Source organism: Sander lucioperca, chromosome 21 (assembly GCF_008315115.2).
Source record: "Sander lucioperca isolate FBNREF2018 chromosome 21, SLUC_FBN_1.2, whole genome shotgun sequence".
In the NCBI taxonomy this organism is placed as follows: domain Eukaryota; kingdom Metazoa; phylum Chordata; class Actinopteri; order Perciformes; family Percidae; genus Sander; species Sander lucioperca.
Window position 1 is genome coordinate 1,533,141 of NC_050193.1, and position 18,105 is coordinate 1,551,245.

At 46.7% G+C, this 18,105-nt stretch overlaps 1 protein-coding gene and 1 pseudogene across 3 annotated transcripts; one reads left to right on the forward strand and one right to left on the reverse strand.

The window, feature by feature from the left end:
• Window positions 1–18,105, forward strand: part of LOC116062301 — a 1,036,964-nt pseudogene that overhangs the window by 822,923 nt on the left and 195,936 nt on the right.
• kpnb1 (karyopherin (importin) beta 1) lies at window positions 11–17,769 on the reverse strand. Of its 3 annotated transcripts, XR_004896181.1 has the most exons (23): window positions 17,422–17,769; window positions 16,467–16,525; window positions 13,541–13,723; window positions 12,519–12,719; window positions 12,201–12,353; window positions 11,954–12,013; window positions 11,667–11,756; window positions 11,244–11,360; window positions 11,044–11,145; window positions 10,415–10,639; window positions 10,025–10,216; window positions 9,640–9,770; window positions 8,281–8,428; window positions 7,955–8,026; window positions 7,383–7,527; window positions 5,591–5,673; window positions 5,176–5,283; window positions 4,538–4,681; window positions 4,014–4,119; window positions 2,330–2,444; window positions 1,901–2,062; window positions 1,539–1,593; window positions 11–1,440 (listed from the first exon to the last, which is right to left on the reverse strand). XR_004896181.1 is itself a non-coding variant. In XM_031316956.2 (22 exons), coding segments are annotated over exons 1-22 (2,631 nt in total). In that variant the 5' UTR covers window positions 17,462–17,768; the 3' UTR covers window positions 11–1,592. The 3 variants fall into 3 exon arrangements, 2 of the variants coding, with proteins under 2 accessions (XP_031172816.1, XP_031172815.1); XM_031316956.2 differs by having other exon boundaries at window positions 11–1,593; window positions 11,250–11,360; window positions 17,422–17,768; XM_031316955.2 differs by having other exon boundaries at window positions 11–1,593; window positions 17,422–17,768.

Below are 18,105 nucleotides of genomic sequence, written 5' to 3' on the forward strand. Positions count from 1 at the left end.
GAACATTAAGTACAATATAGACTTTATTAGTTCACTAAAGTTGAATATGAAATAAAAAGCAGATTGGCTTTAATGATTCACAATCAATCAATAAATCGGTTCATCAACACAGGAAGCCTGTCCTCCTACGGCTGCCTCGCCTCTACAAAATAAAAGATTCTCCGAGGCTGGGAGCGCTTCACTTTCAGCTCAAAAAAAGGAAAGCTCAACTATTTCCCCAATGAGAGCTTCCACGTGTTAGCCGTGGCGGGAAGTCTCCGTGTGTGTGTTGGGGGTTCTGGTTGGAGAGGGAAAGTGAAGCGGGTCAGACCCGGAGCGAGGCGGACAGGTGGCATCGAGCGTTTCTCGCAGGTTTTTCTGCAGCCCAGAAAACTACAAAGACGTCCCAAAACCAAAAAACGCCCCCCTGTGAGCGAGGAGCGGCCGCTGAGCTACTGCTACCCAACAAACAAGCCATGAAGTCAGTTAAAAAAGAACAGAAAAACATAAAAATAATCATGGTTCTTTGTGGCGGCGAGTAAACAAACTGTTCAGCAAAGTCCCAAAAACATTTTAGTCCTCGGACCAAAAAAAAAAAAAGGACCGAAATCACCAGAACTGCTCGGGGAATGTTTCACATCATTTATTGGGTTTTTTTAACTTTATTTTCATCATAGCAATGGAAAAATATAACCTTATACAAACGTCTTCAATTCTCTGAATTTTGTTTAAACAAGCAAAGAAAAGAAAAAGTGGTGAGTGAGCCTTCTCCCAAAAACCAAGTGCAGCGGGGAAATAAAAAGTGAAACGCTTCACCAGCAGCTCGCTTCCACTCCTTTCACTTTCCGCTAAGCTCTTCCCAGTTTGGCACTCGCTCCGAGCAGGACCACTCCTCTTCGGATGCTGCTTGTTTTTTCGGGTTTTTTTTAAACTTTTATTTTGTAGGAATTTAGTGCTGTTGTTGATGTTGATAAGAGCACTGAAGACGGAGCAGCTGGATCTTCTTCGCTGTTTTAAGTGCTCGGAAGAAGAAGATAAAGAAGGAAAAAAACAAGAGCAACAAAAAAATTATCTAAAGTTTTCCACAGAAGTCCACAAAGTCCGCTCGGATTTTTTTTTAAATCTTTGATTCCACAAAAGTCTTTTATTTTCTCGTCGTGTTTTGTATCTATCGCCCCTCCTCCCTCCCTCCCCTCCCCGGGGCGGGGCAGGGACGTCATGTGATAGCCCAGCGACAGCGAGAGAGGTGGATTGTGGGAGGAGGGCTCGAAGGTGAGATTGTTTGTTTTTTTATTGGGGGGGGGGGGGGGGTCAGAGTCCAGTCCACAGGATGGGGGAGTTTCTGGGGGGTGGGGGGCCAGGGGCATGGGCAGGGGGGCGGGGGAGTCGTCACCTGCTGGAAACGCAGGTGGTGTGATGTCATCATCTCTCGCTCGCTCTCTCACACGTGTCTCTCTCTCTCTCACACACTCATGTCACTCGACTTCTGCTTGGACCGGACGCTGGCGACAAAGACACAAGAGTTGATTCCAGTGGGGCAGTTTGTCCTCATTGTTCACTGATGTCTCTCTCTCTCTAAGCTGTCTCTCTCTCGTTTCCCCGGCCGCCAACAATCTGCAGACCAGGAGACAAACACAGACTGGGTTAGTGGCTAAAGCCCTCCACAAAGTGGGACGGTTTCAATACAACTACAATCAAATTTCATGTCATTTTATGATTATGTAATAGTGTGTGTTGGTCTCAGATGTTGTGGTTGGGATGTCCATCACACTGTCAGAGTGGTGCATGATTTCTCTTCATAGACCAACACATATCTCTGTATATCTACATGTGAAAACATATACACTGTGTGTGTGTGTGTGTGTGTGTGTGTGTGTGTGTGTGTGTGTGTGTGTGTGTGTGTGTGAGATATATCTCTGACCAGGCCTGGCTCTTGAGCTTGCGGAGCTCCTTGGTGGCCCAGGTGGCCAGCGTTTTGGTCTTGGTGGTTTTGGAGCGCCGGCCCTCTGTCAGCAGGTCATTGATGAGAGGACGCAACTCCACCAGCTTCATCACGTCTTTACCAAATGCCGTGCACAGGTCCCTGCACGCACGCACACAGAGAGAGAGAGAGAGAGAGAGACACACAGACACATAAAATGGCAAATAAATAAAACAAATTCAATACTCCTAAAGACACAACAAACAACTTTTCTTTTAAGAACAGAAGTTAGTCTGCATCCGTCTCTCTTCACACGTTACAGATGAACATGCTGCAACAGTGAAACAGATATTAAATCACTAACAGATGAGTAAAGTGTCCATAGCTGTGGAGGACCTGTCAATCCCCCCTCTCTCCCCCCTCTCTTACCCAATGAGTCCAGCGGCGTTGGCCACCACTCCGTCTGAGTGATCTTCATCCTCGGCGATGTGATGAATGAAGGAGAGGATAAACTCCACCCGGGGCTGAACCAACATCACATCAGCTACAGGACACAAGGACAGAGAGAGAGAGGAGACAGGGAGGAGAGCACAAAGGGTACAGAGGGAAGGAGATGGAGAGGAGATAAGGAGGGAGAGAGGGAGAGAGAGAGAGAGAGAGAGAGAGAGAGAGAGAGAGAGAGAGAGAGAGGACAAGGACAGAGAGGAGACAAAGAGAGGAGACAAGGAGAGAGAGGAGACAAGGAGAGGACAAAGAACAGAAAGAGGAGAGTTAAAAAGGGAAGGAAGGATGTGAGGAGTAGAGGAAGACAAACAAGAGACGAGGGATGGGTGGGAGGAAGAGAAAAGAACAGTTCAAACTGGTTCCAGAAGCAGGACAATCTTTAAAACCAGCACTTTGTTTGGGATTTTGTCGAGTCTCGCAAAACCAGGACGCTGGAGTCCGGCGGAGGCCTGAAGCATTCTGGGTGAAACAGACTCGTTTCTCTGCGACGTCGTAAAATCCTCCTGATCCACTGCAGTCAGGAAGAGGAACACGACGTCACCTCCACCATCACCGTGGCAACGGGTGTGTGTGTTTGGGATTAGTTCAACTCTAGGACTACGTTTTAAATTCACATCATGTTCCAGCTCTTATTCTGAAAAATGTACCATATGTAGTGTGTGTGTAGAGGCTGTGTGAGTGTGTATCTTACTCTGATAGAGACCATATGAAGTGTGTGTGTAGAGGCTGTGTGAGTGTGTATCTTACTCTGATAGAGACCATATGTAGTGTGTGTAGAGGCTGTGTGAGTGTGTATCTTACTCTGATAGAGACCATATGTAGTGTGTGTAGAGGCTGTGTGAGTGTGTATCTTACTCTGATAGAGACCATATGAAGTGTGTGTAGAGGCTGTGTGAGTGTGTATCTTACTCTGATAGAGACCATATGAAGTGTGTGTGTAGAGGCTGTGTGAGTGTGTATCTTACTCTGATAGAGACCATATGAAGTGTGTGTGTAGAGGCTGTGTGAGTGTGTATCTTACTCTGATAGAGACCATATGTAGTGTGTGTAGAGGCTGTGTGAGTGTGTATCTTACTCTGATAGAGACCATATGTAGTGTGTGTAGAGGCTGTGTGAGTGTGTGTGTGTGTATCTTACTCTGATAGAGACCATATGTAGTGTGTGTAGAGGCTGTGTGTGTGTGTGTGTGTATGTGTGTGTGTGTGTGTATCTTACTCTGATAGAGACCATATGTAGTGTGTGTGTAGAGGCTGTGTGAGTGTGTATCTTACTGATAGAGACCATATGTAGTGTGTGTGTAGAGGGTGTGTGTGTGTGTATGTGTGTGTGAGTGTGTATCTTACTCTGATAGAGACCATATGTAGTGTGTGTGTGTGTGTGTGTATGTGTGTGTGAGTGTGTATCTTACTCTGATAGAGACCATATGTAGTGTGTGTGTGTGTGTGTGTGAGTGTGTATCTTACTCTGATAGAGACCATATGTAGTGTGTGTGTAGAGGGTGTGTGTGTGTGTGTGTGTGTGTGTGTATGTGTGTGTGAGTGTGTATCTTCCTCTGATAGAGACCATATGTAGTGTGTGTGTGTAGCGGCTGTGTGAGTGTGTATCTTACGGTGCACATTCTCCTGGTCCCCCTTCAGACCTTGGATGATGCCGGTGTACGCCTCCAGACAGCCCTCCCTCAACTCATTCAGGTAGTCCACCATGTCGTAGTCCGTCTACACACATTAACACACACATTCCCTTTGAACGTCAACAATTCTCTTCTAAAACATTTCATTCAGCAAATTAAAAACAACCTTTAAAACAAACGATCTGATCAGACGGCAGTTTGGGGTTCAGGGTGTTAGGAGGAGCTGGGGATCTAACCCCCGACCCTGGGATTGGGTATTAAACTCCAGAGAGCCGTGGACACCAAGAGGTCAGAGTGTGGAGGTCTCAGATAAATGTGGTTGGTTTTACATCACGAGTCAGCGTGGTGCATGATTTATCATCACAGACCACACACACAAGTTGATGAATAGACAGGTCTGTTTTTTTTTCTCTCCAAATGAATAAAGTTGAATATTTATATATGTCTTAGTCTGTATGTGTGTGTGTGTGTGTCTCTGTATACCTGTGTGTGTGTGTGTTTACCTTGTCCACCTGTGCCTGAGAAGCCTGCTGCAGCGTGTCCAGGACGATGTCCAGGTATTTCTTAAACTCTCCTCCGATGGCCAGAGCGATGTCGCCGAACGCCGACAGGATCTGAGGCTTCACCGACCGGTGCACGTTCTCGTTCTGAACACACATACACACCATGTGGGATCTTAATTATTATGAATCGCTCTGGATAAAAACTGTCAGCTGAATAAATGGAACACACGTACAAACTACAGGAAGTCATCAAAGAGGAAGTCAAAGTGTGGAGGTCTCAGATAAATGTGGTTGGTTTTACATCACGGTCAGCGTGGTGCATGATTTATCATCACAGACCACACACACAGACAGACCACACACACAGAGACACGCACACAAAAGAGACCGACCACACACACACAGACCACACGCAAGATTTATCAGTTCACACGTTGATGGATCCATCAACCAACCAACCAACGAATGAATGAACAAATAGAGAGACATACAGACAGACAGACAGTCTGAGTGAATTCTGTAAACTGCTTTGGCAACAACACGTTTTCATGCCAATCAAGTAAATTGAATTGACACACACACACACACACACACACACACACACACACACACACACAAAGACAGACAGGTCTCCTCACCCCGAGGTTCTCCAGCAGCAGCTGCATGATCTCATCACAGAAGGGCAGGATGTTGGACATCAGAGCTCTGCACAGGTCACACACCAGACCCACAGCTGCCAGACACACCTGCAAACACAGCTTCATCATCATCATCACCATCATCATCATCATCATCATCATCTCCACGCAGCCAGGGGCCTCATGCAATCTGCCTCATAGCTTTTTAAATTCTCAAATTCCCAATTCCTTCCTGGACTCTGTTATTGAAGGAAGTGAGTGACCAGATCTCGGGGAAACCCTGTCTGAGTACTTCAGATCATTGACTTTCTGATTTGATCCTCAACGTTCTTTACATCAAAGAGCTGATGGTCTGTAATTCATTCAGAATTCAGGTCTAACAGATTTTAATGAGCAGGGGGGGAGAAAGACGGACCTGATACTCAGCGTAGTTCTTCAGTCCGATTCCCAGGAAAGGCTTGAAGGCATCCATGTATTTCTGGAAGTCGCTGCCTAGAACTGAAACACACACACACACGGAACGTTTTGGTACAGAACATTGCCAATTTCAACATGCTTTTCATTTAGTTATTAAAAAAGCTCAGACTGAGTTTAATAACCGGAGGATTGACCCGTCGCGCCCCAACTCTAGACAGACTCAGGATTTCAGTCAGATATTGTAAATGTGTCTGTGATAGGGCTGCACAATACATCTGTTTTTATCGTCAGCAATGTGTGTGTGTGTGTGTTAAACTCCAGAGTCAGGGTGTTAGGAGGAGCTGGGGATCTAACCCCCGACCCTGTGATTGGGTATTACACTCCAGAGAGCCGTGGACACCAAGAGGTCAGAGTGTGGAGGTCTCAGATAAATGTGGTTGGTTTTACATCACGAGTCAGCGTGGTGCATGATTTATCATCACAGACCACACACACACTTAGACAGACAGAGACACACACAGGAATATTTGACTTCTGAACATTTGATCAGAGATAAAGATGAGGTCACACTGAATGATATCCACATGAGTTCACATTTCACTAGGGTTGGGTACCGAAACCCAGTTCCACTATGGAACCGGTTCCAATGCAAACGGTAGTTTTCGGACCAGATTACAACGCAAATTTCGGTTCCTCATTTCGGTTCCGACTGAAATATTTTCCCTTTGTCGCTCCAGACAGCGGCAGACTCTTTTTTTCCTTTCTCCCTTTTATGCCGAGTGGCGCACGTGCCCGCTCGCGGTGTGAAGCGCGTGTCTGTGCTATTCTCCCGACGTGCACTCTACAATCACAGCTGATAGACGGCTTTTTGTACACGCTCCGAAACGGACGTAAAAATATCACACTTTCTCTGTAGTCTACCGTTAGCTAGCTATCGTAAATGTGGGCTACTTTTTAAATGGCATATTTTCGCTCTGGGCTCACCAAAACGGACGTAAAGACATATTAACCATTCACTGCACGTGATCGCTAGTAAACATATTACGCTCTGCTAGTCTGTCGTTCAGGACCAGACCCTGGAGCCTGGTGGTGGGGGAGTGTGCCCTTTCTAACTCCTCCCTGTGTGTCCAGTCCTCTTGGACACCACCTGAGAGAGTTTTCTCCTGTGCAGGACATGCCATAAGTCAGGTGTAGTATCTCACCAGAGAAGTAAATATGGTCATTTTTCTGCAAAAGAACTGCTAAAGTTTGAAGCTGGTTGGCATACCAACTCAACATTTATTTAGTTCTTACTTGTTAATAGTGTAACTGTTATTTGTGAAATTATTGTAGTTATGCGTTAGGTATTGCAATTTCCCCTTGCGGGATTAATAAAGTATACTTTATTATTATTATTATTATTATTATTATTATTATTATTATTATTATTATTATTATTATTATGTGACTTAGGTTTACTTATTATATATTTAAGTACTTTAAAACAATATATTGTTAAATTTAAATAATTTAAAATTTTAAAAAAACTCCATAAAAGAGCCTTTCTTTGATGTCATTTTTCAAGAATCGGTTTAGGAATAGGTTAGGAATCAGAATCGTTTATAAAAAAAAAAAAAAAAAGGTACCGGTTTGGCATTGGAATTGTAAAAATCCAAACGGTACCCAACCCTACATTTCACCGAGTTATGAACTAAATGCATGCGTGCGTGCGTGTCTGCCTGTTTCTGTGTGTGTCTCTGCCCGTTCCTCTGTGTGTGTGTTTCTGCGTGTGCATGTTTCCGAGTGTGTACCTTCCACCAGCGTGGACACGGCCATCAGAGCGTCCTCCTGGACTCCCCCGGAGCCGGCGGTGCTCTGAAACATCCGGAGCAGAGACGCCATCACCACGTCCGAGATCTGCAGGGCATCCTGATGCTGCACTTTACGCAGGACGTTCTATATACACACACACACACACACACACACACACACAATAAGAGTGTGAGCACAACGCGTCTGGCTTTACTAGGGCTGGGTTTAAAAACCAATGGATTTTCATTTGAATGACCAGTTATCCATTCAATCTCTGTCTGGATCATATCAAACTGAAGTTTAGATAATGCTCCAAAGTTAGGCTACATTTTGGTGAAGGAGAAGCAGAGTCCCTCTGTCACCTCCGACTCTCTGACTGTAGAGCTGCACTTTGTGTTCACGTTCAATAAAAAGAACATTAACGTAACGACTTTAATGTGAACATTGATCATTTGAATAATGCAGCAGGAAAGAGGGAACCTTGCGCAGTTGTAGGATCTCTTCTATTCAAGCTAAACTGGTCTTGAGTGGGAACTCAGTGAGTGGATCCCCGTCTTTAAGAGCGTCTCACCTGTAGAGTGGCACACAGCAGCGACTGCAGGTCGTTGAACTGGATTCTGTCCGAGGTGCTCTGGATGTGAGACTGGGGACACAGGAAGCGACGTCATTACACAGGAAGGTTTAGAGTTTGTTATTTACATGTTCACTAACTACAGGAAGTCATCAAAGAGGAAGTCAAAGTGTGGAGGTCTCAGATAAATGTGGTTGGTTTTACATCACGGTCAGCGTGGTGCATGATTTATCATCACAGACCACACACACACACACACACAGAAAGAGACCAAGACGAGCACACACGGAAAGAGACCAAGACGCACGCACACACACACAGCTGACCTCCATCTGCAGGACCTGCTGCAGCCTCTCCATGATGACCAGCGTGGTTTTCTGCACCGCGGGGTAACAGTCCTTGGCGCTGTTCTTGACAATCTCCATCAGAGCCTCGTAGGCCGCAGAGCGAAGGTTGTTCTGGTGACCATCCGGTCTGCACAGCAAACACCGACATCATCACAACTACAGCCACAGCGTTTACATTTCTGTTCTTCTAAAAGTCATTCATCAAGGCTACAAATACTCTATTCTACATGTCCTGTGTGTAACGGTCTCAAATGTCTCCCCAACGGTCTCCATCACTGTCAATCTAAAACTTGTTTATGACCTCTGAATGAAGGTGTTGTGTGCATGTTTGGAAGCCATTCCACAGTCCCTGTAGTTCCTCAGTCTTCCTCATGGAGGAGACACAAACGGCACACTACAGCTTTACCAAAAGCTAACACTGAGTTTAAGAACCACCAGAGGACCGAGGGGACAGGAGCCCTACACTCTCAGGATTTCAGTCACATATTGTACACGTATCTGAGATAGGGCTGAACAAGATGTCAGACAACTGGGTTATTGGTACTGCAATATCAACTGAGTACTGAGAATACAGAGAGGTCAGAGCGTGGAGGTCTCAGATAAATGTGGTTGGTTTTACATCACGAGTCAGCGTGGTGCATGATTTATCATCACAGACCACAGAGAGAGAGAGAGAGAGACACACAAGCCCCGGAATATTTGAAAAAACACGTCTAATATTATGACTTATTTGGATAACTTTGATAATGAAGAGACGTCTCTTTTTCTCTGATTTCTGGATGTTTGATCAGAGATGTCTGTATGTATGTGCATCTGTGTGTACGTGTGTTTGTGTGTCTGTATGTGTGTGTGCACGTGCATCTCTGTATGTGTACATGTGTGCGTGCGTTTGTGTGTAAGTGTGTGCGCACACCCACAAGATACACTTTGGCTTTTGGGTTTAACCAGTTTATTCTTTTCGTTTCTCCGTTTTTAAAACGGATTTCTTTTAATTAGTTTCGGTTTAAATCTTGCACCTACAGCACATCCATAAACACACATATGTGTATCTGTGTGTTTTATCCTTGTATACATATGTTTTTACACACACACACACACACACACACCATGTGTGTATCTATATTTTTGTTTTCTTGCAACAGAATTATTTTTAAATCCGCTTCAGCGAGCCGTCCGCTGTCTTCGCACCATAAAGGCCGACAGCGGTTGTGATCTCAGAGGCAGACTCGGCGGCCGGCGTCCCCTTCTCTCTACCCGTCTGTTGCTGGCTCTTATTTTCTAACCGTTTCTGTCCCGTGAAGCACTTTGTGGCGTTGTGTGTGTGAATGGCATTCTGACCTGTCTGTGGTCTCCAGAAGTTTCTGGACGATGATCTCGAAGGACGAGGACAGACAGTAGGTGCTGGGCTCCTCGGCGTCCTCCGCGGCGTCGGTGGCTTCATATGCCGCTTCAGCCAGGGACGAGAACGCCTGACGGGGGGAGGAAACGGGGGAGTTAGAGGGCTGTTTGTGTGGGTGGAAACAGGAAGTTGAGGTTCAGATTTGGCTGTTTCAGAGACCAAAACAAAAAAACAACAAAAAGTGACAGTCACAAAAAAACACCACAAACATTGGGAAAAGCCCATAGAAAATGCGGCAAAAACGTTGAGAAAAAAAAAAGTGGTGGGGGGACAGACCCCTGGGTCACACAGACAGGAAGTTACTCTGAGCTGGGTTCAGCTCACCCAGCAGACGTTGGAGGCGACTCGGGGCTCGGCCCCCAGGCCTTCGATCAGACATTGCAGCAGCGGCGCCAGGTACACGTCGTTGATGGCGGCTTCGGGCAGCAGCTCGCAGATCCTCCCCACCGTCCACGCCGTGGTGTCCCTCACCACCACGCTGGGGTCCTTCATCAGCTCGATCAGCGTCGGCATCGCCTGCAGGGACACCGGAACCGTTAGTGACTCAGCGTTATTTCACCCTGGACTCTCTGTCTGATGGAACAACTATCTGTGAAACTGGTCCAGTATTAAACCAGAACCATGCTGTAATGGAACCCTACAGGACTAATGTTCAGCAGCAGTTACCGTCCAAATACATCCTAACTGTTGCCCTGTAAGTGGGGAGCGTCTGACCTGTATGACGAGGGGTTTGAGTTGGTTGAGCTCGGGTCCTTCCAGGATGGATCCGAAGGCCATGACGGAGGCGTCTCTGTAGCGCCAGTCGGGGTGTTTGATGTGTTCTTTGATGAAAGGCAGAACGTGAGGAACCACGTCGTCCTCGCAGCAGGTGGCCAGCAGCATCAGACACACGCCCGCCGCCTTGCACGGGTTCCAGTCGTCGTCGTCGTCATTCTCGTCCTGCACGACAATTCAAAAGGTCATACGGCGGGGGTCTGGTACTACAGAACATCACAGCTGGGAAGGGCTTTCACGGCTTTCCCAGAAACACTAAACTATACATGTTCCTTCTCAACGTCGACAGGATCCGTTTGTGTCTCCTTGTGGAGTTTGTGTGTCTCTGGTCAGTTTGTGTCTCTTTTTCACATAACTTTGAACCGTTATCATCACCATATCTGTGTCTAAAACATTTGAAAAGCTAGAACAGATAAACTCAAAAAGCTTAAAGACTAAACTTAAAGCTAACCCAGTCCAACTCCAATCCTCAGATCTGAGAAAAGTCTCCTAGTTCCATTCATTTGACTGAGCAGCTGCACCTAAACACCTTACCTCTAGAACGGCGGGAGAACCCTGATCTGTCTTACCTGTTTGGTGAGTGTCTGCGTCAGGATGGGGACCAGGTACTGCAGAGCACCTTTAGCGTAGAACTTGCTGGTGTGCTCGGGGGGGCGTCCCTGCTCCGAGGCCTGCCATTGGACGAAAGCGACAGACCACAGTCAAAAGGGGCGTGGTTTTAACAAACTGGAAGTTGGATCACAACGTTAACGTAACAAAGTCTGCTTACACAGACCTCTGAGGCCTCGATGGCCAGGTCCATCTCCTCGTCACACACGTTGGACCAGAACTCGATGCCCTGCAGCGCCACCTCGTCTATGTCGCTCTTCATCGCCTCAATGGTGATCTGGGGAAAGGAAGGAGGAGGGAGGCAAGAGGATGGAGACAAGGGAAGGAAAGGAAGGAGGAAAGAGGAGGGAGGCAAGGGAAAGAAAAGGAGGGAGGCAAAAGGATTGAGGGAGCGAGGCAAGGGAGGGGAAGGAGGGAGACGAGGGAAGGGAAGGAGGGAGGCAAGAGGAAAGGAGGGAGACGAGAAGGAAAGACAAATGATTAAAATCCTGATTTTTGTTCAAGTTGCTGTTTATAACTTCCACCTTTATTTAGACATGACGATCAAACACAGATCTCTCTCTGTATAAAGAAATGTTCTCACCGCGAACAGAGCTGGTCCCATGTACGTCTCCATGTACTGATAATACAGAGACATGATCTTCACCAGGTTCTGTAAGGCCGCCACACGCACCTGAACACAACACAGGGAGAAACCGTCAGAACACACGCACCTGAACACAACACGGGTGGATCCCCGATCAGTTTACAAAAAAAAAAAAAAAAATATTAAAGTCAAAATTGTCTCCGATTCTGTGATCGGGACCTCCCTAATTGCAACACTGGAAACCACCGAGTATCAGCGTGTTTATGAGGCGTTCAAAGACTCACTCTGGTGTCGGGACACTGCGTGGCTTCACACACCACCTGCATGATGAAGTGTCTCTCCGTCTGAAACACAGGAAGAAAGGAAGAAGACAGCAAAAAGTAAAGAAATGTTTACAAATCGTTTACTTTCCCAACATGGCATTTTACTTTTCCCGGGCCATCGGGAAACAATGGTGAACTCTGCATACCCATGTGAATATGTGTGTGTGTCTCTGTGTGTCTCTGTGTGTGTGTGTGTGTGTCAGGTTACCTCCTTGTCGAAGTTGGCTTTGGTGAACTCCAGCGAGTTGAGCAGAGCGTTGGTCGCCGCCAGCTTCACGTTGTTACTGGGCTCCTCCTTCCTCATGCCCTGGATGATGGCCGTCAGGATCTGGTTGGCGTTCTCCTGCAGCTGCTCCGGGTCCTGAAGGCACCAGAACCACATTAATAACACGCACAGTCTCTGCTAACGACTCTCAGGTCTGATGCCATGTTCCTGCTGGGACAGCACGCCATAAACAACAGAGGAGAGGGTCTGGGTTTCAAACACACGACATGATTCTGACAGCAGGGTTTAGTGATGACTCACGATGTCCTGGCAGATGTACCCGATGGCCTCCAGCGTGGACTCCTTCATGTGTTCGGTGCTGGACGGGTCCGTGACGTTGGCCACCAGCTGTGGGATCAGCTCGGGCCACTGGTTGACGGGGATCTCTGCGCAGGCGATGCCGGCGACGCATTGCGACGCCGAGCTGGGCCGGTACGTCTCCGTGCCCAGAGTCTGTAAAACCTGCCGCACAGAGACACAGACGGACGGTTAAACGCCACGAGGGAGTAACGCTGGGCAACTTAGCAATAGAAATCAATATCATGATACAAGAGACCAACAGTGCATTCCATTTGTACTCGGGCAAAGTTGGACACACCAACAACAGTTCTGAAAGCGGTAGTAACGTGTAGTTGTTCACTCTTCAGTCTTATTTGCGTCTCACTAAATCAGTCGTACACACAGGCCAACTTCTATCTGGGGACATGTTGCTCCGCTGTTTGTGAAATGAGTTATCAACTTGTATTGCTAACAACGGCTAACCAGACTTGTAAATGGAACGCATTCAACTCGTGTGTGACACACGATAGCTATCCTCTCAGATGTTGGAGCATTGTCTTTTCCTGGTTTCACAGGCTACATGAAAGTAAACTGACGTCATGTTCTGATCTTTTCAGACTGTCGTCACTGTTGTACCATTTGCCTTGAAGCACCTAGTCATTACAGCCACGTTACTGATGATTATCACTAATCTCAGCGTGTACATATTTAGTGAAAGCACCAATTGTAAACCCTACAATGATTTGAACTATCCAACTGACCGGTGGAGACGCTAAAAGTTCATTTTGAACCCTGTTACTAGTATATGACACATACAGCTATACTATGTTTGTATGCACTCACAATGCATGTGTACGCAGTGTGTACAGCTGTTGTGTCTTTATAATGTTCTTCTACCTAACATTTGACTTTGATATATCTTTATGGAATTCTAACCCACGTCCCGGTACCTGTCTCTAATATCTGGTGTGTTGCGTGTGAATGAACACGGTGGGGGTGCTTACGTAGTTCTTGATCTCGCGGCGAGCGTTGGCGTCGATGGCCAGCCATCTCTGCTGGTACTGCGTCTTCACGTCGGGGTCTTTGGACGTCAGAGAGTTCTTGACCTGCAGACCGGCAGCAACGCGAGCCACCTGCGTGTTCCCTGGGTTGGCCAACACTTTGGACAACTCCACCAGGAATGTAGGCTGAGGGAGGACAAACACACAAGATCACAGACGGTACAGAGAGGGAGGGAGGGAGACGGAGAGAGAGAGACAGAGAAAGGGAGTGAGACAGAAGGAGAGAGAGAGACAGAGAGGGAGAGAGACAGAATGAGAGAGGGAGAGAGACAGAATGAGAGAGAGAGAAACAGAGAGAGAGAGACACAGAGAGACAGAATGAGAGAGAGAGAGAGAGAGAGAGAGAGACAGAGAGAGACAGAAACAGAGAGAGAGACAGAGAGAGGGAGAGAGAGAGACAGGAGAGAAAGAGAGAGAGAGACATGTCTGCATGGATTGAGAAAGAATAGAAATTACTCAAATATGTTTAGAAAACATAGCTCAACTTGTGATGCGTTGTATCAACTTTCCCAAAGTCTTTGTTATATCTACACTCACCTAAAGGATTATTAGGAACACCCTACTAAGACTGTGTTTGACCCCCTTTCTCCTTCACAGCTGCCTTCATTCTTCGTGGCATTGATTCAACAAGGTGCTGGAAGCAGACTTTAGAAATGTTGGCCCATATTGATAGGACAGCATCCCCCACACCATTACACCACCACCAGCAGCCTGCCCAGTGGTAACAAGGCATGACGGATCCATGTTCCATCATGTGTTGTGGCTTCACAAATGCTTGGCTGCAGTAACTGAGCAGATTGTGAAATACTCAGACCAGCCTGTCTGGCACCAACAACCATGCCACGCTCAAAGTTGCTTAGATCACCTTTCTTTCCCATTCTGACATTCAGTTTGGAGTTCAAGAGATTGTCTACACCTGGACCACCGCCCTAAATGCATTGAAGCAGCTGCCACGTGATTGGTTGATGAGATAATTGCATTAACAAGACATTTAACAGGTGTTCCTAATGATCCTTTAGGTGAGTGGTATGATTAAAATAGTTAAATGTCTGAAATGAAATGTGGTAATATCACTTTGAGTGAGTTTTGTCAAACAGTCTGATTGAACTTAAACTAATAACGGTCTGATAGTATTAATAGCTCAAAGTCCTGTCTGTTAAAGGTTAATCATTAATAATATAAACTGTTTTAACATCTGCAGGCTGTTTCCACGACCGCTTCAAACACGTTGAAGCAAAGCAGAATTAAGCTTCAGCTTAAACACAGAGAGAGAGAGAGAGAGAAGTGCTGTGTCATGTCCCATCATGCTCTCTGGTGCATCATGAGTCGGCAGAACTTCCCTCCGTGTTTTGAGCTTCAACATCCTCCTCTGCAGCTCTTCACACCCACAGCGCTTCATCTCTGAAAGCTGCTGTTTGACTCAACAACTGCTGCTCCTGAGGCTTCTCAGTTAGCCCGTTTCGCTGCCTTCAGACCACAACAAGCAGACTGATGTCATGAAGTGGCGTATGTATGACACGCCAATTGGTATGCCATTATTGGCGTGTTATCAAGATGCATACTGGCTTTTTTGCGCGTTTATCAACGCCGTTTGGCCTCCGTTGACTTACATTACCTTGCGATTGCGTGTCAATTTATGCCAAGTTCTCCTGAGAAAAGAACGGTAGCATGAACGGGTGAAAATCTGCATAGGGAGGTTGGTTGGGGTGGAGGATGGGTCAAACACAGGACTTTCCCCCAGGAAGCTCGCTGTATCCAGCGTAGACATACATGCGGATAGCTCCAAATGCGTACAGATAACACGCCACTTGGCTTTAGGAAGTGGGCGTGGATGTTTACGTGAAGTCATGATGTCATGTTGATTTACAGATAGACTTTCAGATATCCACCAGTGGAATCGTGCATGGGCAATTGCTAGAAAATCCCCCCCAAAAGAGCTTTGTTGGTAGTGAATATCACCACAGCAGCAGCAGCATGTGAGCATTCTCCTGTTAGTTTCTTTCCTGGTGCAGCTGGTCAGGGGACTGCAGCATCACCATCCCTCTGCACAGTCATCACAACATCTCCAGCAGACCCAAACTGGACCGCGTCTCTCTGAGCCACGGTAAAACCTTGACAGTCTAAAGGCTTGAGACTCCAGGCCCTATTTTAACCATCGAAGCGCACGGCGTGAACTTCATAATGGAGGCTCATACTTACGCCGAGCCACAGGAGAAGGACTCCTCGTCGCCAGAAAAGCCGGAAATTGGAATTAAATCAATTTGCAATTATTTGCAACTATTTTTAAAATTGATTCTATTCCCTAGAGTTGAAATGTCATTTCCAGATCAAACAGATCCCAGAAACAATGTTATCAAGAAAAACTTAATTTGTCTCGTGTTCTGGATGAAACCTCCCGAAGACTGAACTCCCTCAGCCAACACGTGAATATTTGATTTATTATATCACACTAAAAGTTAAACGGGGAAAATATGAAGGGAAATCTCACAGGTCACTTTTTTTTTTTTCAATACATGCAATATCTTTCCAAAAGCCAACGATGAATCATGTTTAATAACCATTTCAATATTGACATATAATATATATAATATATATATATATATATATATATATATATATATATATATATATATATATATATATATATATACACACACACACACACACACCCTAACCATCAGAAGGGTGCAGCTTCCTCCATGAAAACATTTATGCTAGCAGGCTGTGTGTGTCTATATGTGTGTCTCTATCTCTCTCTGTGTGTGTGTGTGTGGAGGGAGGGAGGGTGTGGGTGGAGGACCAGCAGAGGAGAAGCTCCATCCATGCTGCCTCCCCAGTTAGCTTATCCCACCACCAGCGCCATACTAACCAGGTTCTCTATCGCCGCCTGCTCCAGAAACTTCTGCGCCGCCTCCAGTTCATTCCGATCTGAGGACAGGAGGGGAAGAGGTTAATGTTAGCTAATTAGCTGACAGGGCTGTTAGCAGGAAGGCTAACACACGGTAGCTAACACAGGGGTAAACCGTCAACTGGGTGGTCAAACAGAAACACTTTCTAAACAGCTGCTAAAAAACACTCGACACGGAATAATTCCGGTTAATATCCACTAAAGAGTGACATCACGGTTTAATTCCACTCGTGGTACAGAGCCCAGTCCGGCTGGAGAAACGCGGCGAGGCTCCAACGTGCGCGTTAGCCACCGTGAAGCGAGCGATTCATTAGCATGCTAGCCTTAATGTTAGCATGCTAACGTTAGCCGGCCGCCGGGACACGTTCGGAGTGACTGAGTAAAGTTTTCAGGACAAACAACAAACCGGTTAAAAGAACATTAACTCGGTTTAAAGACGTGAGGGGTGATTAAAACAACAACTGGGGGACTTTTCTCAGCGGCTCATAATGAACGTTAGCCGCGACAGGCGTAGAAGGAAGAAGCGGCCGATAGTTTGAATGCTACATGCTAACGGCTAACAAGCTAGCAGAGCAGCTACACAGGGAGGCATGGGCAGCAGGTCGCGCGGCTCCTCCCCGGCTACAAGCAGCTGTCACACACACATTAGCCTCCACGGAGCTACATCCGCATTAGTATATCATGACAACGTATTTAGATTCCAGGTGAGCTACACTGTCACGCTGCAATAAGACGCCGGGCAGATTGCTCAGTCACAGGCGTTATCTGCGATGATTGAGGCCGTCACGTTAGCTGGGTTAGCATTACGAGCTAGCAGCCCGCTAGCGAGGCATTTCCCTCCTTCAAACTTTCACCGGTTCAGCGGAGCTAAACCCCCCCCCCCGAGATACAGCCTCACAGGGCGGTTGATATTCACCTGGAGAGACGGTCTTCTCGAGGATAGTGATGAGCTCCATTCCCCCGGCTCTCTCTCTCGCTTCTCTCCGTCACAAGCTGCACAGTTTCAGGGTTCACGGCGGATTATATTTCTTCCACAGAGCTCTGTCAGTTGGCCACAAGGCGGGATCGGTCGGCGATCAGAGAGGCGGGACTGTTTTCCCCGGTTTACAGCTCGGTTGTTTCTCACTTTCACTCGGATGGTCCGTTAAATGTTAACGACCGTTAACGTCTCGTAGCTTCACCGCCGCCCGTTTGCATCCTGTGTTGTCGGGAGGGAAAGGGCCGCGCGCTTCTCTCCCGCGGAAGGATATCACGCACTGACGGCTGGTAGGGCGACGTGCCGCCTTCAAGGACTGACGGAATTTTTAATACTGCGCAGTTAGCGCAGAGAATAGGGGAGAGTGGGGGCGGTTGCAACACTTTTAACATTTTCCTTCAGTTTCTCAGCGACCGTTTGTATTAGAAAGACAAAAATATATACATTAAACCCATATATGTCACCTACCTGCCCATACTGCTGCAACATGTGCACATATAATATGGAAGTAATTTGTACTTAAATGGACAGTTAGCGCAGATAATATACCAGTCCTGTTAGAGCAGTGGTTCTCAAACATTTTTCAATAATGTACCCCATTTGAATTGTGATTATGATCAGTGG